The sequence below is a fragment of the Tinamus guttatus genome, unplaced genomic scaffold, assembly GCF_059628265.1.
Source record: "Tinamus guttatus ecotype Peru unplaced genomic scaffold, ASM5962826v1 Tinamus_guttatus_pri_ptg000035l, whole genome shotgun sequence".
Classification (NCBI taxonomy): Eukaryota; Metazoa; Chordata; class Aves; order Tinamiformes; family Tinamidae; genus Tinamus; species Tinamus guttatus.
This window is the reverse complement of record NW_028288569.1, coordinates 8634343-8656948: the sequence shown is the minus strand read 5'-3', so window position 1 is coordinate 8656948 and position 22606 is coordinate 8634343. Positions and strand designations below refer to the sequence as shown.

General features: G+C 39.0%; 1 protein-coding gene across 1 annotated transcript; it reads left to right on the top strand.

The window, feature by feature from the left end:
- Positions 1-455: 455 nt before the first annotated feature.
- On the top strand, positions 456-20263 carry ATG3 (autophagy related 3). The gene is made up of 12 exons (XM_088534049.1): positions 456-543; positions 2856-2897; positions 5360-5409; positions 6631-6701; positions 8434-8541; positions 9423-9472; positions 10415-10496; positions 11017-11051; positions 11680-11835; positions 12261-12388; positions 18372-18440; positions 19980-20263. The coding sequence occupies exons 1-12, from the start codon at positions 472-474 to the stop codon at positions 20059-20061; spliced, it is 945 nt and encodes a 314-aa protein (XP_088390175.1). The 5' UTR covers positions 456-471; the 3' UTR covers positions 20062-20263.
- Positions 20264-22606: the final 2343 nt, after the last annotated feature.

The window sequence follows — 22606 nt, the reverse complement described above, 5'->3', positions numbered from 1 at the left end:
CGGGGCCGCGCCTTGCCCGCGCACACGCGCGCGCGCACGCGCACCCTGACAGCTGGCCCCGCCCACCGGCGGGGCTGCGACGTCGCGAGGAGCGCGCAGGGACCCGCCCCCACCCGCGTGAGCCCCCCCCTCGCAGCGGGCGCGCATGCGCGCAGGGGACAGCCCGCCTCCCCTTCCCGTTTCCCCTCTTCCCCCGCGCCGCGCCTTGCGCGCGCACGCGTCGGGGGGCGGGGCTGCGGCCGCCAGTGGGCGGGGTCCGGCGGGCGCAGGCGCAGAGCGGCGTGACGCGGGGCCGCCGTGGGGCGGGACGGGTTGCGGAGAGCGCGGCGCGTCACGTGACGGGCGGGGGTGGGGAGGGGGGAGTGGGCGGTGCTCGCGGGGCCGGGGCCGCCGCCGGGATCGTTGGGCGAGAGGCCCGGGAGGTGGCCGAGCCGCGGCCCGTGCTCCGCCGGCAGCGGCGGCAGCAGCGCGATGCAGAACGTCATCAACACGGTGAAGGGGAAAGCCCTGGAAGTGGCCGAATACCTCACGCCCGTGCTCAAGGTGCCAGAGCGCGCGGCCGTTAGGGCCGTTGGAGGGGCCAGGGAGGGAGGCTTGCGTGGCGGGGGCGCCGGTGTTACCCGCTCGCCAGCGGCTCACAGCGTATCTGGAGTGCGAGGCGCAGGCCGGCGGTGTTGGCCTTGCTGCTCGAGAGTCCCCTGCCCTCCTGCTGGGGAGTGCTGAGCTGCAGCTGGTTGCGCGACCAGGGTGGGAAGTCGAAAGTGCTCAAGTAGGAAGTCAAAAAGCTACTGCTCACGGGGGTTTTAGGTAAGGGGGCGGCTTTTTCGGCTGAGAGAAAAGGCCAGTATCATCTCCGTTATGTAAACAGTCATAAAGTTATATATAACTCATTTCTGCATCAACATTTCTGAGCCTGTGTACAGTAGATAACTGTAGAACTGTAGAAATAGATTGCTTTTTTTTTTTCTAGTAAGCTGTAGCTATGCTTGTAAAAGTAGACTGCACATCCTGCATGTTTCCTATTACTGTTTACGTTGGTAGTAAAAAAACCTTCAAGTCTTTTTTTTTTTTTCCAACTGTTAGACCATGCATCGTGTTTCACTTTTTACAAATTCAGCAGTGCTTTCACTACTGATTCTTCCTGGTTTTGTTGTTTGGAGGGGAGGAGAAATGTCTACAGCAATTATTAATGGCAGTGGCCTATGTGTTTGTGCACATGCTCTACAAGTTAAGGCTTTGGATAGAAGACAATGGCATGGAATTATAAATTGATCTTGCCTTGGATAGGATATGGACCCATCCAAGGTTGCCTGCTAATGTAGTGCGTAAGGGCTCAAGGGAAGCTGCAATGGAAGAGGGTGGAGTGGTTTGTTTACCGCTGTATAGTTGCAATTACAAATTCGATGCTTTATGCTGGTGATAGAGTGCAGCATTTATAATGCCTAGTCCTCTGTGGAAGTCCCTAAACAAAATATAGACCTTAGGAAGGTGGAGTGGAACCTTCCATATGTAGAGAATGATAATGTTCTGTATATCTTGTTTCCTTTAAAAGGGCACTGAAGGAATAAATAGTCCAGCTTATAACTTCATAAAGAAGCTAGAGCTATACATTGCACTAGGTTGCATAGTGCAGAATGTGAAAAAGTGAAAAAGTTACCCTAGCGGTACAGAAGACTTTCCTTTTTGTCCCATGTAATCCTAATGGTTGTGCATGCTATTCAGGGCATATAGTTAGTCTTGAGGCTAGCTAGTTATTGTCATCAATGTGGTGGCATAATGTGTTAGCAAGGATTCTAAGTTTTAATAAGTCTAAATTGGTAAGGTGTTTTTTTTTTTTTTTTTTTACTTTTTTTTCTTTCTTTTGGTTTCGTTGAGTAGCATATGATGATGCTCAAATATTTGTGCGACAGCAGTTTGGCCTGTCTCTTTCTTAAATGCCTGCCCAAGAGAAATGGGTCATGCTGAGCATTAAGAATAACTGTGCTTAGCAATGACTGATTTTATTTTATGCTTTTGCTAATGATTGAATAAGCTGAAGTTGTAGTTAAAATCAAGATCCTTTTCAGCCACTGCTTTTAGTCTTGATGAGAAAATAATAAGCTCTTCAGAGCAGAAAGTGATATGGTATCAATGATGGCTAGCAGTGAAGAACTGTAAGTAACAGATTGCACAAAAACTTCAGAAGTGAGCTATGCTGTGGAAATACTGCTCTTGTTCAAAAGCTATTCTTTGCTATCTCTGATGGCAGGGGAAAAAGGCTTCCTTAGTGCTTGAGACTTTTCTGAAGGAGAAAAACAACTGGAAAACCCCACAAGTCATAAATAGATTCACTCTAGATTTGAATGTATGAAAGCATTGGCTTTAAACTTTTCAGATGCCTTTTTTAATTATAATTGTTTCATTTTTCCATATAAGAACTAAGTCATTTTGCTGCTTGTCAACTATTTTGTCCTCCACAAAAAGCAGGACGATATGAGGAGATTGAAAACTGGTTCTATGTAATGAAGGAACAGGAACACAAAAGTTAGTTGCTTTCTACATAACTTTAACTACCATGAATGTGGTTTAGTCATTCATTTCATGACTTCTTAATTTTAACCTCAGAGCAACGCAGTGATACATTGTACTGCTGCTCAGAGCTTAGAACAGTCCCCTATGGCTGAAAATGACTGATTTCAAGTGATGTGTGTGTCTCTTACTGTCAAATGCAATAGCGAGTGCAAGGGCTCTCCTTTCTTATAGTTTCTTGATGATTCCCGACATCTTGCAAGGACGTAACAGATATTTTTCTTCTCAAGTTAAGTGGACACTCTGTGTCAGCAGAGCTTAACAATTCTAAATTTTCTTTATTACAGGAGTCTAAGTTTAAAGAAACTGGAGTAATTACACCTGAAGAAGTAAGTAGTTGGAATCTTAGAAATATATTTAGAAAACATGAAAGTAACGGGTACTTTTATTCCAAATAGCCATGTTCTTTTCAAGCAGTTTATGCCTTTGTTGACTAATTATTACTTCTTAAAGCAGGAATTTCTACTTCCTCTCTCTTGCCCCCCCCCCCACACACACACCTTACTGTGTCCTGAAATACAGGTAAAGAAAGTTCATGCTGGATCAGTAGCTGTTTGTCAGGGTTGTTAAGGACTAGAACAGAAATGCAGAAATGTGTTGATTTCAAAAGCCGTTCCCATAAACAGTCTGAATAAGAACTTGTACCTTTCACATCTTGGAAACAGGCCTCACTTACCTCCCTTTTGGTTCTTTCCAAGTCTGTGGCAGAAACATGTATGCTTGTCCCCAAAAAGCATCTAATGATTTTTTTTTTTTTTCAATTGTCACACTGCTTTAGGCTGGGTGTATTTTGGATTGCTACCAGGTAAATTAGTTTGTAAAGGAGTTTGCTGTGAAGGACAAACAAATGGAATTTTTCTAGAATTAAAATAAAAACCTGACCTAGAGTGCTATTTGACTTTTCTATTCTCATAGTAACGTGCTACTGTTTAGAAAATACTTTCTTATGCATCTGTAAATACAATGTGATATTAAGATTAATAAAAGAAAGATGAGACAAAAAGCAAAGCATAAGATGGAAAAAATAGTAGCAATAAGTCTAAATATGACTAGTTAATCATACTCAGCATGTTTTTTTTATATATCTGATATATATTTATATATCTCAGCCCTCTTTTTATATCTGTGCACTTCATTTTAACAAATTTTTGCTTGAGTCCTCATTAGTTAATACCTCAGAACACTATCTGTTTTAACTTCATATATGCTTGACAGGCAGGCAATTCTTAAAATCATTCTTGCTAAAAGTGGAGAGAAAATGAGGAAAAAAAAAATGTTTTCTTGACAGTTTTGTAGTACCAGTTGAGGACTGTAGCATTAGTGCTTGGGAACTAGAAAGTGAAACCAACTAGCTTAGGCTGTCCAAACACAAGAAAGTGCAAATGAAACTTGCTTTTACTTTGTTTAGAAACTTACCTATTAGACCCCCAAGGAGCACAGTGCCACAAACTCTCTTCTAATTACTTGACAATATGTGTTTTTATTATGTAAACTTCTGTAGCACCAACATTCTTCAAAGACTAATAGCTTTTTAAAATTTCCGTGTGTGTCTTGAGAGAAATTACTCTTTTCTTTCAAGTGAAGATTTCTCTTTTGCCAGAGGCTTTCCCTGGAAAGTGGGTGAGAGAAACCACTTTTGCAGAGATCAAATCTGTTAATCCATATAGAAGGCATGTTGTGGGCTTATCCACTGCGATGACCTGCTTTGGAGAACACAGCAAGAAAATGGCCGGCATCTCTTTGCAGCAAATCTTTAGTGTCACTGTCCAACCACTCTCAGTCAACTGAGAAGTATATTATAACCTGGCATTTTTAAACAAGAGCAGCTGTAGTAGTTGGTATGAATCTCAAAACTATCTGATGTAAAAAGACAGAAAAAAAATCCCTTCTTAAACACAGGTTAACCTTTCTCAGGTTTATGCAGAAGAATTCGACTTCACTGGGTAGAATATGAGTTAGTATGCCCGAGTCCCGCATGATTCTTCTAATATCACTCTCAAAAAGTGATACAGTTTCAATAAATATCTTGAATACTAAGAACAAATAGCATGAAGAGTTTTAATCTGTATTGTTAAAATAAGCTCTACACAAGTTTTCAAGGCACTCAGCACTTCAGTATCCCTGTCTAATTAATATCAGTGAAAAACTACCATAGCTTTGGCTATTCTTTAAACTGCTTGCTTTTATTCCCTTCTTTTAGTTCAAGCAATTGGTGTCATTTCCACTTTTTTTTTTGTCTTGTTGCAAAATTGTCATGACTACTAAAGGAGTTCTGAATGAACATGTATTCGTGTGGGTTTGATTTTGTTTTGTTTTCCCCCAAGCTGAAACTCCAGGAAAATATAGAAATACTTTTACTCGTTTAGTTTGGGGTAAAGCTTAAATATGTTTATTAGCCTTCTTGCATTAACCTCTTCAGTGTTTTAAACTTTGAAGATTGGCAAATAAAACAGTTTTTTCTATCACAAAGTAAACAGTTGTGTAATACGCTTTTTCTTTTCTTTTTGCTAATTAAAAGACATAAATAACACCAGAGCTTTTGAATTCTTGTCTGAATTTGCTATTGTGAAGTTTAGTGCATATTTCCTTTAGATAAACACACAAAGATTAAACTGACTTTTCAAGGATGAAAGATGGATTGAAAATAAAGTGTTAAACAGATATAAGGAGTTATTTTTTTTACACAGTTAATTTATCAAAGGAGTATACGACTGAAATATTAGTACTGCTAAAGTTGGAGATTCTCTTCTACCATGCTGTATCTAATAGCACTCTTTTCTGCCCTTAACAGTTTGTTGCAGCTGGAGATCACTTAGTTCACCACTGTCCTACTTGGCAATGGTAAGTAAAATCAAAAGAACTATAGAGAGCTTGCATCCCTGCTTATGCTTTGACATGGTTTCCGCTGGATGCAAAAGCATGGTTGTCTTGCTTCAGAATGGCTTACTGACTCTTGTAATACAATTTCTACTGGTTATTACAATGAAGTTATATAAACTTTGTCAGGCTGGTCTTACTGCTCTTGCTATTAATAGTTGTCATTTTTGGTTCTGTTTCTGTTTTTCCAAGACTGTATTTAAGCTACTATGTTCTGTGAACACTTTCCATGCCTAAGCTGCCCTAGCAGATGCAGTGGCAGTGTGTCTCCCTGTGCTTGTCTTAGTATTGTTAATTCAACAAACAAAAGAGCACATCCAACTGGAACTGTTACAAACTAGTTGTAAGTGGTATATTTTAAACAATCATGTGGTAATTAAATTTGGTCAGATAGATAGTCCATCTGGTTACATGGTCCATATCATATCACTTTGTGCCATGCTTGCCCTTGGAAATCACTTACCCTTCTCATGTGCGGTAAGGGTGCAGATAAAGTATTTTTTTTATATTTTATTGGAATCTTGCATTATAAAATCTAATCAGATAGTGCCTAAATGAACAAGGTCTGCACAGTCTGCTTCATTAAAGTTCTTGGCTTTGCCAAGGTACTGGGCAGTATAGGGTTGAAAGAGGAGTTGTTTTGCTCAAATCATTGTTTCTTGCCTTTTTGCAGTCTCCTTCAGAGAAAACATGATACTGAACCAGGTCTGTGTGCTAGCAGCTTGGATCTAGCTATTTAGAGTGTCACATACTTTTTTTTTCCAAACCAGAAATCACTAAAGGTGAAAGCATTGCTCGAGTAATGTGAGCTCGACAAAAAAAACTTAAGCTCTGCTGACCATGGCAAGGTTTTATATCTTGAGATCTATCTCCTGCTTTTTCCAAAGTTCCTTTCTACAAATACTTGGCATATTATTGCCTGTTCTGGTAAATTTCCTATAGACAAGGCTATGTCCTGTCAACCTGTAGGTATCTAAGCAGAGTATTTTAATTATAAAACTTCACAGATTAGAGATGACAAACCTTGTGGACACCATACCTATATATGCCTTTGCGTAGACGAGCAAATTCTGGGAATAGGTCAAGAGGAGTACATAAGATGTTCCTGTTAAAACTTTAAAAGAGAAGGATTCTTTTGTTTACATATCAAGTTATCAACCTTTTATGATGCACTTTATTTTGCAGGGCTTCAGGAGAAGAACTAAAAGTCAAGGCTTATCTGCCAACAGACAAACAGTTTTTGGTAACTAAAAACGGTAAGGTTGAAGTTTACATAAAAATGTTCTTGGGACTGATAGCGTGGTTGCTTGCGCTATCGAATCTACTGATTGTCTGTATTGACAGGGGAAGCAAGTATGTTGCACTTTAGATGTTTTAGCTTTGTAATATTAAAAAATGTTTAAGCTCTTGCACATCTAAAGTCTGTTCCTTAGACCAGTTTTTAGTTAGTTAGTAACACGTTAGTAATGCAACTTGCCTTGCTGAAGTAGAAATTAATCTTAAACATCATAAGTCTTGTCTGCCTCTTCCTTGTTCGGTCCTTCAATTTGTGTTCACTCCATAACAAGAAAAATGGGCACTTGGTTTCCCTCCTCTTTTAGAAAACCTGGGTTGTTGAAGAGTTTCAAAATGCATTTCATTACAATGTTGGTAATTCTAATTCTACTTAAGACATGAAATTAAAATACCGCTATCGTGTTCAATAATAGTGATATTTATATCATTTTTAATCAAATTTTGATTAGGTTCAAAGATAGGTATAGTACTTGTAGGGGCTATCTTTTTAATAACAAGAGAAGAAAGCTAAAACACAATTACGGGGATTTTTTTTTTTTTCCTCAAACGATCTTACAGCAAAATGCATCTAGAATGCCATTAGATGTGCCTGCAGTACTAAGAACAGCCTGAAGAGAGCAACTGCACTGGATTGTTTTTTTCATACATTGGTTTTCTTTGCTGACTTTTGGAGTCTAGCAGTGCCCTGTCATGTGCAGATGATAGCTGGACAAACTTGAAGATGATTGCAGTGGCTGGGTGGCCAAGTGATCTATTTGCAGTTTCTCTTTTCTCTTCTTTCCATGGTCCTATCCTGCTGTGATCCTTCTAGGTCACGTTTCAAAAGAAAAATATCCAATATTTGTGTTTCCTGTCTATGCCATGTACACTGTTACATCATTTGATTAAAAGCTGTGGGCCATGGGGATGTCACACTCTATGTTGGAAGTCTGATAGTTTGGAGGTTGACTTTTCACCTTGAGTTTCACCTTCTCTTTCCTTTCCAAAAGATCTACAAGCTATTGACAAATTCTGCAGTTTGCACAGTGATTGTTTTTCCCAGACTAGTAGAAAAGGAGCATTTTGATTTGATAAGCTCACGGAAAATGTCTGTTTTGCTGTAATCAGATCTTTGCTCTTTGTCTACTTTCTGAAAACTGTTTAAATCTATACCTGAATGCCACTATAATGTGTGTGACTGAAGTTACTCTAAATAACACATTAATTTTACCCGCTGCCAGACTTACAGATGGTAAGCACGCTTATTAAACACACCTCATGTGTTGCATAAATAGCTGATAAAAAAGAAAATAGCAGAATTCGGAAGACAAGTCAGATCAATGAATTCTTGCTGCTAATTGAGACCAGTTGTACTCAGGCGGAAAGTTGTTTAGTGATGTTAAGAAAACTAATAAGTTGTCTCCAGCCATTAGCAATTGGATTGGCAGTCTAAGGAGATGGGATGTCTTAACACCGTTCTCATCCCTATGGGTCTGACTGGAGGTGATTTCAGGAAAATGAACTTTAAGGTCACAGCAATTGATGTACTGTGATATAACTTCATGCTTTTGTAATCAAAAGATAGCTCTAGGATTACTTAAATAAGGATATAAAAGACCAATATATCAGAAGACTTTGTAAGATAAATTTTTGCTTCCATCTGTTTTGCTTGGGAATGGCTGCAGTCATTTTTGTCTTGCAATTTTTTTGCAGTGCCGTGCTACAAAAGATGTAAACAGATGGAGTATTCAGATGAACAAGAAGCAATTATAGAAGAAGATGATGGTGATGGGGGATGGGTGGACACCTTCCACAATACAGGTATTCAAAGTCTTGTTTCAGACTGATTTTTGTTAAGGTAAAACATTTTCTCATTTAAGCTTCGCATGTAAAATCTTTCTCACATATAGATGTCTGTGTATCTGGAAGAGTTAGATTACATTGTCAGCTATCCAACTCATTTGTGTATGACTGTTCAGGTGTTTAGCTCCTTGCCCTTATAGGTCTGAAATAAGTTGCTCTTTAGAAGTTTTGAAAATATTTACAAGTTTATTATTATACAAAAGGCAGTGGGCACCAATTGAAACACTATGAGATCCATGTGAATATATGAGAAAACTAATTTACTGAAAAGGTAAGAGAACACAGGAGCAAATTGGTCAGAGAGGCTGTAGAGTCTACATCCTTCGAAATAAGGAAAAGCTGTCTGGACAGCATCCTAGGCAATGCGCTCTAGGTGACCCTGCTTGAGCAGAGGGATGGACTAGATGATCTCCAGAGATCCTTCCCAACCTCAACTATTCTGTATTTTGCCAAATAATGCCGTCATGAGCATGTTCAACAAGTTCAAAGATATTCACACGTGTGCCTCACTTATGAAACGGACTTGATTGCTGGAGTGAACTGGAGTCCTGGAACACTGAAATACTGTCCCAAACTTACTATTTACATAAATTCTGAAAGATAAAAAATAAATTGCTTTTCAGCATTCTGTTAACAGTGTGAGCTCTGCGTGATCTGTGCTGTCACATGTACTGTCTGTTTGTGCTTGTCCTTTCTGATTTCCAAAACTGTTGTGAGGTGTAACTGGAAAGATCATATATTGCTTTCTGAGACCTCTGAGACTCTTACTGTAGTATTCTATAACAAAGAAGCAAATCTATTTCATACGAACTTATAATGGTCTTTTTGCTCCATAACAGGTATAGTGGGTGCAACAGAAGCAATCAAGGAGATCACACTAGACAGTAAGGTATTTGTAAACTTTCTCTTATTTTATTACAGGACCCAAAGGCAGTAGAAGTTTTACCTGCAGCGATTTAGTATTGTTCGTGAAAGATTAATATATGTTTTACACACCATTCAAGGTATACCTAAAGATAATCTGTTTCAATGAAGCGCAACGCTTGCGCAGTGTGCAGTAATGCATAACTGTTGATGTGTGTTGTGAAGTAGGTCTGACTTCCTATGTGCTGTATGTAGAAAACGGTTTTTTGTTTATCATCACTTCTTGGACCACAGGGCCAATCCAGGATGACAAACTTTTGTTTTTCTGTTTATGTACTAAAGCCAAAGGGCTTCACAACTGTAATTTCTTACTGTTTTTTCCAGCAAGGAACCTGAGCATTTAATGTTTGCAATTAAAGAAATGATATCTTGAAGTAATTATATCTTTTGGCACTTTTACATTTTTTTAATAACAATTCCAGAATTTTGACACAACTGGCTATGGGTTACATCACACAAAATCTTAAACTTCATGCTCAGTTATATTTATAAATGCAGACACAGGACCTGATTAATTTAAACAGGTTCATGTGATGCTAAAATTAAATTATTTGGTGGAAATTCTTACTTAATGATTGTGTGGTTTGGGATAGGTAGGCTGCCTTTTGTCTTTTAAATAAATTATGGGATTTAATTTCATATTTATTCTTTCTTGCATATAATATAAATCATTCCAACCTACAAACTCAGAGAATGTTTTGATGGATTTTAGGCTAGATTTTTGGGGGAATTACAAATGTCTGTGTTCAGCATAGTCCTCATCAATATTGAGGAAGCTGTTTTTTTGCTTAACTTGTCTTGACTGAACTTCTAATTACTTTGTAAATTTGCTGAGGCTATTAAGCTTTATGGATGTGTCTTAAACATAGCTGTCTTTAAAATGGTGTTTTCAATTTAACTTCAAAAGGATAATATAAAAATACCAGAACGCTCAACATCCTGTGAGGATGATGATGAAGATGACGAAGGGGAAGCTGCAGACATGGAAGGTATTTCCTGTTAGCTTGGATGGGATGTACTTTTGCAGGTCTGTAACTAAGGCAGCGTGCTTTAAGAAAATACTACTATTCCTTTTTATGGAATTCCTGCTAAAAGTTGCAAGAGACACATGCTCTCTGCCTTCTTTCATATGAATGTAGTGATGCATGGTTTCTGACTCGTGAATAATACCGCATGAATTCTAATAACTGGAAAATTAGTTTGAATAGCAAAACAGATCCAAATAAACTAAAAGCAGGGATTTAATACAGATTCATTCCTTCTTAGCTAGACTTAAACTCTGAAATTTGTCTATTAAAAAACTTTTCTTTAAGACTTGCTCATTGTGCATTTAGTGTGGGTAATACTTGCGTTAAGGAAAGAGTATTGTTCTGGTTTGGGGTTGGGGAAATTTGCTCAAATAAAACATCTTTAGATACATGCAGATCTTTTTTTTAAGGAATTGTTTCTGAATGAGAAATGACAGCTAGCTACAAGCTGAACACAGAATTTTATGGGTCTTCTTTTCAGAATATGAAGAAAGTGGGCTCTTGGAGACAGATGATGTGAGTGAACAGTTCTGTATCTCATCTGTTGCAGTGCATGGGACTGAGCCTGGAATTTTGTAGATTTCTTTTGCATGTCTGTCGCAATAATTTTAGCTCTCATCAAAGTCATCAAAGATTTTAATTGCTGATTTTTCTCACTCTCCGCTGACCCTTTCCACTTTGCTTCCATGCAGTTAACAGGAGATATCAAGTGCAGTGGTTGTTCTTAAAAGCTTCTGGGTGTTGTCTGACTGGTTTATGGGTTCAGTAGGTTACACTAAATGTGTCGGACTGTCAGAAGGGACAGGAGAGGGCATCACTAGTTTGGAGCATTCTCCTAATATATAAGCTGCATATACATATGTATCTCTAGTCTGAGACCTCTACCTTCTGAACCGGAATTGCCTAGGCTTGAAAGTTACTGAGAAGGGAGGGAGGGTGATATATGGCAGTATAATTGCATGCATTCTTTAAAAAATAATTTAGAAAGGAGGGTGAGGAAATTTTATTTCTAATAAAATGCATTTATTAATATTTGCTTAAGATTTTACAGCCTTAGAAAACTACCTAAAATGGGAGAAGAGATAAGCCTCTACTATTTGGTGTGTTCTCTTACTTACATTGTCCTTTTTATCTTGATAACCAGGCAACACTTGACACAAGACAGATTGTAGAGGCTAACAAAGCTAAAGTTGATGTTGGAGGGGAAGATGCTATTCTACAGACTAGAACTTATGATCTCTACATCACTTACGACAAATACTATCAAACTCCAAGACTCTGGTTATTTGGATATGATGAGGTATAGTTATGGGGGCTTGTTTCTGTTTGTTTGTTTGCTTTTTTGAGATCAGATTCACCATGTCAGCTATTCTGTTGCTACACAGTTCAAGTTAAAGGCAAGAAATATTGAGAAAGCCAGTATGTGATCAGGGTTGCAGCCATGAATTACAGAACTTGTGAGTGGTAGAAACAATCTGAAAATTGTGCTTGGTAATTTAGCACGACTTGGAAGAAAGTAAAATCTGGTTTCTTGAAATCCAGTGTTGCTATGCCTATATGTTATGACTTTTGAGGTTCTCTGTTCTTTCAGTGTCCCTTAGAAACTGTTTGTGTTAGATAATTGTAGCTTATAGAATTTCATGTTCTAGTGGTGTTGGAATTGCTGAGAAGGAACAAAAGATTCTTAGTAACGCTTTTGTTCTTGCATTCCTTTTCTCTTTCTAGCAACGGCAGCCTCTAACAGTAGACCATATGTATGAAGATATTAGTCAAGATCACGTCAAGAAAACAGTGACAATTGAAAACCACCCTCATCTTCCTCCTCCTCCCATGTGTTCAGTTCATCCATGCAGGTAAGGTTTAGTTTTTGGTCTGATTCGTCACATGGACATAAGGGATTTTTCTGGTCTTGTTAAGGACTGGGTTCAAAATTTTTGGATGTTTTTCCACATTGGACTCTTGTGCTCTGCTGGCTCCTGTGGGAGGATGGAATACAGACAGCAGGAGTTCCCTGAAGTGGTTGCAGTGCCTGCCTCTGGAAGGCAGGCGCTGTTATGGGGTTAGAGCTCTGCTTGTGCTCGACTTAGCTTACTGCTTTCCCACGGACTCCAGAAGATGGCAGGCTACCAAAACTCTCTGTAGAAGAATGTGTTCCCATACTACGTCTTAGTTTGCTTTTTTTTTAGGGGTAAAGCATAATGTATATTTTGGGAGTAGAAAGAAAATAACTTTCTTGTTTTGTAAAAACTGCCTTCTGATCTTTTCCCCTTTTTTTCTCTCCCCTCGCTGAAGTCTTTGTAGTTCTTTAGTGGTAAATAAAAGTCAGTTCAGCTATACTGAAATATGTATTCAACGTAAGGGCATAACAGTCATGTTTTCGAGGATCTCTTATGTTTCATTTTCCATACTTCTCAGTCAAGATACAAAGAGACTGCAGTTTAGCCTAACTACACAGATTTTTTGTAGATCTTTGAAGGTGCCTTTCCTCCTAGGTATAGGCCTGCCCTAGTGTTACAGAACCAACGTCTTAAACAGTGCAACTTCTCAATGCTCTGATAACATGAAGGTTTTGAGGATGTGAATTTATGCTTTTGTTCCTATTAAAAAAAAAAAAAGACACTGAGTAGTCTTTCATATATGGAAAAAGTTCAGATTTTGAGTTTGAGCCATCTGCATGCTAAATACTAAAGTACAGCTCTGGTATGGCTCTTATATCTTCTTTGAGATGAAGGAAGACTGAAAATGGAAAAAGGTAGAGAGAGGAGAGGGTGACTAGAGTAACTGACAGGCATGAAATTGTTTTCAAGTAAGGTCCAACTAAATAACTTTGTACCCTTCAGCTTTGAAGCCACGTGGCAGCGACCTCCGTCATGCCAGCGAAGGTGCATAAGTAACAGGTGTTCAGTCTTTCCCAATAGCAAAACCAGTGCCATTGAATGCAACTCACAGCTGCCATGTTCAAAGCAAACAAAAAGAGTGAACTCTGTTCACAACACCTAATTAAATATTTAAATTGTCTCAGTAGGGATTTGACACTGTTTTCTGTAACATCCTCATAGGCAAGTTAATAAAGTAGGGGTCAGATAAGCAGACAGTAAAGTGGATTGAGAACTGGCTGAATGGCAAAGCTCAGAGGGTTGTGCTCAGGACCACGGTCTGCTTGGAGGCTGTAGCTGGCAGACAGTGTCCCTCGGGGGTCATACTGAGTCTAATCTTGTTCAGTTTATTCCTCAGTGACCTGGAGGAAGGGACAGAAGCACCCTCACCAAGTTTGCTAATGATGCAAAACTGGGAAGTGTGGTTGGTACCCTAGAGGGCTGTGCTGCCATTCAGAGGTTCCTGGACCAGCTGGAGAGCTGGGCAGAGAGAAACCTCATGAGGTTCAACAAGGACAAGGGCAGGAACCTGCACCTGGAGAGGAATAATCCCAGGCCACCTATACAGGCTGGGAGCTGACCTGCTGGAGAGCAGCTCTGCAGAGAAGGCCCTTCGCGTCCTGGTGGGCAACAAGGTGACTATGAGCCAGCCCTCATGGCCAACAAGGTCAATGGAATCCTGAGCCGTGTTGGGAAGAGTGTTGCCAACACACCGAGGGGGGTGATCCTGTCCTCTGTTCGACCTGGACTGCTCTCCAGTCTGGGTTCCCCAGCACACAACAGAGTTAGAGCATCTGGAGCAAGTCCAATAAAGGACTGTGAAGATGATTAAGGAACTGGAGCACCTCTCATATGTAGAAAGGCTGAGATAGACTGTTCAGCCTGGAGAAGAGATTGCTTAAGGGGAGACCTTATCAATGCATCTAAATATCAGAAGGGATAGTGTAAAGAAGTTAGGGCCAGATTCTTTTTCAATTGCCCCCAGTGACAGGCTGAGATGCAAAAGGCATGAACTGAAACCCAGGAAGCTTTGGAACTTAGGAAAACTTAGGTGACCCTGCTTGAGCTGAGGGGTGGACTAGATGGTCTCCAGAGGCCCTTTCCAACTTCAACTGGTCTGTGCCTTTGTGATTCAGAAAGCAGTATGACCCTAATGAAGGGAAAAGAACTGTCAAGATTAAGGGTGAAGTTATTGTTTCTGAATTAGAAAGTCTCTAGGCAACCTATTGCTGGAATATTTTATGGAACTGCTGCTAGATGCTTCCTCTGGCCTCCTTGTGCTTGATGGACAAGAAGCAAGTCTAGGCAGGCTCTTGGTTTGATGCAATAACAACATTCTTGTATTTTATGAATTAATATGCTCCCTGCTAGTGACCTTGAGCTTATTTTTTGTTGTTCACAAGATTTGGAGGATTAAAAATAAATGCAGCTCCTAGTATAATTGGAGTTTTTGAGGGAATACCAAGTGAGCTGAATGTGTTAAGGGGGAAGCATAAACGACTGACTAGGAAGGAAGATGATTAATCAGAGCAAAGGAGAAAAGAAAGTATGAAGATGTGGCTTGATTTAGAGCTCTTGGAAGCCCTGCTAATGAATTGTTTGGGAAGAAATTTCTGTTGATAGATTTCCAAGATATGTGGGAATGACAGCTCTGGTTGGTAGTTAGGTGCCAATGTTGTGAAATCTCTGATTAAATGAATTATCTCACGCTGCTTGAATCTTGAAGCACTCAATATGTTCCTTTATGCCCTAAACTGAGCTATTCCATTTCCTAAATTTAACAAGTTTACATTTAAGTTTACAACTGATAAGGTCTATGATTGCAATGTTTAGCTAGCATTGCTGCTGTTGCTTTGCTGCATGATGCAGCGATTGTGTAATGTGGGATATTTAGATGATGCTAAACTCACTTCTGACTGTGTCATATATCCTCATACCCTGTGTCAAAGACATGCTTTGAAATGGAGGAATTTCACTGTTGGCTTCTTGAAATTTGTTCTCTTTTGAGTAGTCACTTGAAACTCTTCATTTGGCAGCCCTGGTGGAAGTTGTATTTCTTGTCAGCATTTTTATCTTTATTTCTTATGATAGTGGGAGGAACTTACTCAACTTCCTGCATTAATTGGCTGCAAACTGAATTAATCAAAGTTTTCAGGGGGCTACAGATGAGATAACCAGCTGGTTAACCACTAAACACATCTACAACTAGGTATGAGTTCCTTACATTAATTCCAAGAGTTTATTTTCACCTGTTTTAGAATAGTTGGTAATAAGCTTTTAAGGTCTTAGTTCTTTCCTTCCTGTGTATGTACTCTGAGTACCTGTAAGGAAGTGCGTTGAGACGACTGCAAGGACCACCAAATCGTACAACTTAAGGTTAACTGAGAATCCTTGCAGATTCTGAAAGCTTCGAGTAAAGATGGCTGATACTTTTTTTTCTATACACTTGTCTCATGTGTGAACAGTTATAGACACTGTCCCATACTTATAGCTAAATTTCACTTAAAAGTGCCCCACTCTAAGGAGTCCTGAATTCTGCTTTTTGCCGTGCAGCCCTAATAGTTTTTCACTATATTGAAAGCCCGGTGGAAGCCTTTGCTTTTTTTCTTTGAACCGAGATGGCAGGGGGAGATGGCACCAGTCACTTGTTGTTTTTCTTTTGTTCCATATGTCAGGAGGGCCCTTATTTTTGACATTTACTTTCTGATGATATGTATTTTATTTCCAGCTGAAACACAGATACTGTTAGTTTGACAGCTGTGCTGAATTCCAGCTTGAAGTTTTGACATTTCTTCTGACTGAAAAAAAATCCTTTGACTGAGGCTTGGGTCACTTTCAAAGTAGAAGAGGGGCTTCGGTTAGAATGTGAACACCATAGATGTGTGCATAAAGGGACATTTAATCTGTCAAAAGATGGGCTTCCTTTCAATAGGAACAACAGCGTATAGCTGACTTTAAGCATGAATAGCTCCTTATATTGCTTTAACTGCCTCAGTATTCACTTGATATACCACAAAGTGCAGTAATTTTAGTAGATGTCTCAAATGTCTGATTTATTTGATAGCTCAACAGGTTCTGAAACAAGCACTGGTGAGCATGTAATATTTGCAGTTATCTTGAGTAAAGATGACCAGTTACCTGGGGCTATGATAGGATTGCACCTTTTTTTTTTTTTTTTTTTTTAGTCTTGAGTAAAATCTTAATCAGAAGAAATCTATTTCTAGATAGCTCAGTCTTTAAATTACATTTCTCCCAAGGTTATCTTATTTCTTTAAATTTTTGTGGGGAGAGAGAAAATGTGTGTTTCGTTAATTCCTCAAAACTTTCTTAGAGAAGGAAACTGAAAACAGGAAACAAACTTTTGAGAGGTTATAAAACACTTGGGAAGCTTCTAATGTGGAACTGGAGGACTACAAGGATGACTGTCTTGGTGGCTGATGCAGGTTAGAAATCTGTCCTTTGAAAGATGACAAAAATGAATGTCATTGAGATGTTGGTAAGACTTACTGTGCTGAACCAGTGTTCTGTAAAAAAAAATCCAGTGGTCATAGGATGACCTGTCTTTTTGGGCAGTGCAAAAAAATACCCATCATTTCAGAAGAGGTCAAAGCTTAGATTTTGATAGTGGCCAGCTTTCTGTGTCAAAGCAGCTGCCTCTGGCATTTGATATGATGAGTGTGTTCAGCAGAGGCATCCTGAGGAGCTGCTGGAATTGGAATCAACTGTGAAGCCTAGCTGGCTTGTAAGGAAGAACAACACAGCAAACGAGAAATGCTGACCTTTGGTATTTCTCCAGACTTACATGTTCCTGTTTACAGTGTGCTTTTGGAGACTTCGCAACAGCTTCCTTCCTTCTGTTCCTAGTCAGCACGATTAGCTTAGGGCGTAAATTTTTAAATGCCATTTATTAGTCATCTATTTAGGTTTGCATCAAAGTATCAAAGCATGTTCAGTAAGTTACGTGCCCAGCAGTCTGCCTTGCTGTTAGTAAGCACCTTGGTTATTTCAAGATTAGTATTTTGAACTAAGATTGTTAAATAATTTGTAATTATTTAACAAGAATCAAGAACTTAATTAGAAAAGTTGCAGATAAAAAGTAAAGATCAACTACATACCTTGGAGATTTTGTTGTTTATTTGTTTTAAATGAGTTGGCCATACAGTGATTCTCTCCACTGATGTGGTATGCTTTCCATCTCGTGACTAATAGGGTATAAGAGCTACCCTGAAAGCAAACCTATTACTTCTGGACTTTATTAAGAACTGTTTATTCTTAGTTTATTAAGAACTATTAAATTATTCAAAGTTATAACTGTGGCACCGGAAGGTTTCCGTATCATGAATCAGTCTCAGAAAAACAGTTCTGAGTCCACACAGGATTGATTTAGCCTCAGCTTTCCTAGGAAACTTAGTATGAACCACAGAAGTGTTTTCTCTCTCTTAAATTCTGCAAATTTAAGAGTGTAGCAGAAAAATTAACAAAGTTGCAGCAGTTTCTAGGCATCCTCTTCAGGGATCAGCTGAGAACTTCTGGTGGCCTGGTGGTGATGGGGAGGAATTAGCTTCAGGAGATTTAGCTGGTGGCTTTTTCAAAGATATTTAACAAATTGCACTAGTGAGAAGCACACTGTTCTTCCTGTCATTGTGGTACTCTGTCTGGATTGTAGCATAGAGCATCTTTCTGGTGTTTGTTTTTTTTTTTTTTTTTTTTTTTTTTTTTGCAGAGGCAAGAATCTGACAGATAACACGTTGTATTCATCACTTAGTAATAATTTTCAGTTATTTGGGGGGCTGTCTTCCTAATGAACCTAGTAAAAAGTAAAGTTTCTTCTTGCTGCTGCTAAAGTCAACCACCCTAAACTATCTAATTAGCACAAAACCTGATCTTATGGAATAGTTGCTTTTCTTTTAAATATCTTAACTGTTTCTGTTTTTTGTTCCTTTTTTGTTTTTGTTTTTAGACATGCAGAAGTGATGAAGAAAATAATAGAGACTGTTGCAGAAGGCGGAGGAGAACTTGGAGTTCACATGTATCCTTTTTGATAATTGCATGGTATTTTTTAGAGATTTGCTGCAGTTTAAGTTGCAAATCTGTGTCTCGGGTTTCCTAACCTGGAATGCAGTACTAGCTGGGGCAGTACTTACCATAGTGGTGGGATGAGCACCTTTGTGCAACGGACTCAGTTAATTAGTTGTCTGGAAGGTGAAAAGGGGGAGCAGGGGAAAGTAGTGAAGGTTGAAAAGACTGCTGCTGCTATAATAGATTGAGCTCTGATACACAGCTTCTGAAAGGAGCGGAGGTCCTGTTATTTTATCATCTGCAAATGGGCAGTGTTTGAAAGAGCTTATTGATAAAACATTCAGCTAACAGAAAAGCATTGAAAATGGCTAAAATGGTCCTGAACATCAGCAATGTGTCGCAATTAGAATTTTCTTAATGAAGTGACTGTTCTTAAATTGTAATAATTGCTGCAGTTGCCTTCTGGCTGAAGTAACCCTCAGGGTAGGAGCAAGCAGGTCCATTCAAAATAGTGCTCTAGCAGCTTTTGCTCCTAGAAAGCAGACTGGAGTTTGAATGAGGAGTTGCTGAGCACTTAAACGTTGAATCAGAAAGATTTATGTTCACTCTGCAAGTTCAGACTTGCTCGAATTATGCAGTAAGCAACTGAGGCTGAACTGAAAAATAAATTTCCTGAGCAGTTCATGTTATCCATTTCTCAGTAGTTAGAAATAGTCTGTTTACAAGATCTTGACTTTTTTTTTTAAATCTCAGTTTGCCTATGGGCCGTTCTTAAGCTCATTATCATCCAGTTTGTGTTTGCTGAGTCTATAAGACTGATGTGCCAAAATGGTAGGCTTTACTTCTATCCATTACTGATATAACTGATTTATTTTTTGGGTTGGCTGTCTGCTGTAGTCCCAAGTGGGCATTTTGTAGTTATCAGACATACTGCAGGTTCAGGCCCAATGTGTTTTCCAAGGTGACTTGCACAAAGCAGGACTGGGAAGGTCTCCCTCACAATGGCAGACTGCTCAGCTTAGTAAAGGTACTCACTCTGTTTTCCCTCATCAACAGGAAGGAGTCCTTCCAAAGGATGGTTCAGAATAGCAGCCTTTTTCTTCATCTGAGTTTCTGAAACAGTCTGAGGAGTCTGACTTCCCCTGCAGCTCCAGGAAGGTAGCTAGCAATTAGCCTTGCTAGGTGCCAATTTGCCTTGGCAAAATATTGCATTTTGTGTATCAGTACAAAATATTCCTTGTGCACATGGAGGTATAAATACTGAAGTGTGATTTTAATAAGGCCTACTGAAAATCCCTGCATAAAGCAGAGAAATTCAACTGAAATTAGCTTAAAACAGTAAGGTTCGAGTGTTTGGGCAAGCATCAGATATTGTTGCCATAATTCTGTTGTCTTAATTCTCAAGTCTCTAAACTAAGTGTTAATTTACCATGAGCAGGAAATACTGGTGAAGGCCATTTCGATATGGTGTGGTGTATTTTGTTGTTGTTTGGTTGGTTTTTTAATGCGTTTTCTAGTTATTATCTCTTTTCCTTAACTAGAAACTCAGGTATCTTCTTATTTTCTTAAAATTTGTACAAGCGGTCATTCCAACAATAGAATATGACTACACAAGGCACTTTACAATGTAACTAGAATGAGAAGCTCAATTCTACTCATCAAATCTTTTTTTTTTTTTTTTAAATCATCCATACATGTGAATTATTCCGCATTATACACCATTTCTGTAATTCTAACCTTTTATCAAGTTGATGCATTAAAATAAACTGTTCCATTACCAGCCTTTTAATAAAAATCTTTGTGTGTAGTAAATAAATCACTTTTGTTCCTATACACATGCTGTACTAAGAGGTGGAATTTTTCTCAATCATTTTCAGCTTCTTCTCAACAAAAGATTATAGCTTCTTGTTATCAGAAGGTATCTTTAGCTTCATTACTAAGATGATTCCTGAAAATGTGGTTTTATTATTATTACTGTTTTTTTTTCCCTCACCCTGTTTTAGATTTGTGTGTGAGCTACTTTTTTTTTCCTAGTTAAGAACACTATGTTCATCATATTTACCTGTAACTGGAAACCAACTTTGAGAGTTCAAAGAAAAGAATTGATAATTTATTTATGAAAACTTAACTCATGTTAAACTAAACTAGCTGTAATTACCAGTCTTTCAAAGATCTTGCCCAAACGTAAGTGTAAATCTGCAGTATTTTGAGATGACTAAACAAAGAAGGGATACTAGTATGTAGCCTGCTCAGCTTCTAATAAAAGCAAGAACAGTCTTCTGACAGAATTACAACTTCAATGGGAGAGAAGACTGCCATGATAGAACTGAGTTCAATCATGATCACTAGGCTCTACTTTAGCTACTTTAATTGATAATTTCATAGCACTGTTTCTGTGTTTAGGTAACTATGTGCTTAGGTACTGCAGATAGATCTGGGACTTAGATGCTATGTTCTGAGAACACAGGCAGCCACCTTTCCTTCCCACAAAAATACACTCTAAAGCCATTTTCCATTAATAAAAGCAAGACTACCCGATTAAGTTCACTTAAGGAACCCTGCTCAGCTTTCAGGGCAGAATCTTTGTCTCCCAGACATCCATCTTGCAAAGTGTAGTGTGCTATCAGGTATATCGGACTGTCTGACTTTTGGATAGAAAAGTTGACACCACTGGTCCCTGTGTTGGCTGTCTTCTGTACTGTGCTCTTTCTTATGAGTTTACAATCAAGTTTCAGCTACTACACTTAAATCAGCCTTCTTTTGATACCCATTTTGCCTTTCCTCTTTTTGGATAATATCTTAGGCAATGCTTGCATAAGTAAAGAGTAAAGCTAGTTGAAACCTGTTAAAACTTAACTACACCCACTGAGTCATGCAATAAATTTTTCCTATCAGACACATTTTAAACACATTTTGTCCTTTTTGAAGGACAGGAAGGAAGTAGCTGCTCTCCACCCAGCAAATAGGGCTTGGGAGGGTGAGGAAAAAGGGGGAGTCTTAAAATAACTAGCATTGATGTATTTATTTTTTTTCTCTCTCTCTGTTCTGTTAGAACTTTTTGAAGCCTCTTCCCTAAAAGCAGCCTGTCCTTCTCTTTGAGGAACGTGAATTTCACTGATCTTTCTTGACCAAGAAGGTCTTTCAGGAAGGTTTTTCATTGGTCTCACATATATGTTGGAGACTGCAAATATCACATTCATCTTTGGTAGTTTACTGATAGAAGTAAGTGGCATGATTATACATTTTTAACTAGTGAAGGCCGTCGTCTTTTACCCTAGCATTAAAAAAAGGGGCGGCAGAATTAGTTTCCATCAGCCCCATGATGTTTAACGCCTTGTGTTGTCTGCCATAGGCATCACAAAACACAACTGGCACATGAAAATGAGTGTGTGCTTGTGATGGAGTGTGTTGCTCTGCGTGGTTAGATATGTGTTGGGTTGTACCTTAGCTGGCAAAGTTGACCTGGGTGCACCTGCAGTGTGTACATGCATCCTTTTCTTGTTTGGGGTTAGTATTAAAAATCCCTGGTAGAATGAAGGCTGTAGCTGCGGGAACTGCCATGAGCATAAGCAAGCATAGCAACCTAAAACTACATGTTTTAGTAAATCCTATCTTCTTATTAATTTTCTGATTTGTGCCTCCACTTCAAGAAGACTCTTGGCGTTCTGCTTTGGTGGAGCTTCTTTCCCACTGTCCATCTTTGCGTTCTAAATGTGCAATTTAGTTTATAGGTGCTGCAGTGAGAACCAGTGTGAAATTTTGATTCTACTAAATCTGCATCCAAGATTTACCATAGGGAATGTGTTATGATGTGAAAAGGATAATCTTGCAAAGATTAAAATGACCGTCACAAGCTGTACTGCCAAGCTAACTCTCAGCTAATATGAAAAGCTTCCAAAATGTATTAAAACCCCTTACATTTCCAGTGAAAAGTAAATGCCAGGAACCAAAAATTACAAAGCAGTAACTTGTTTTTTTCTGTATTTAGACTTCTAAAACTCTATTCCATATCTTAATTGTAAATAATGAAGGATAGAAATAATCATAGAATCGTAAGGGTTGGAAAAGACCTTCAACATCATCGAGTCCAACCATGCGCCCTGTTAAAGAATGAGGGGAACTTCCAATTTGTCCTTCTATTGGTGCCCTTTTAGGTGTGGAAGAGCAGAGCTTGTT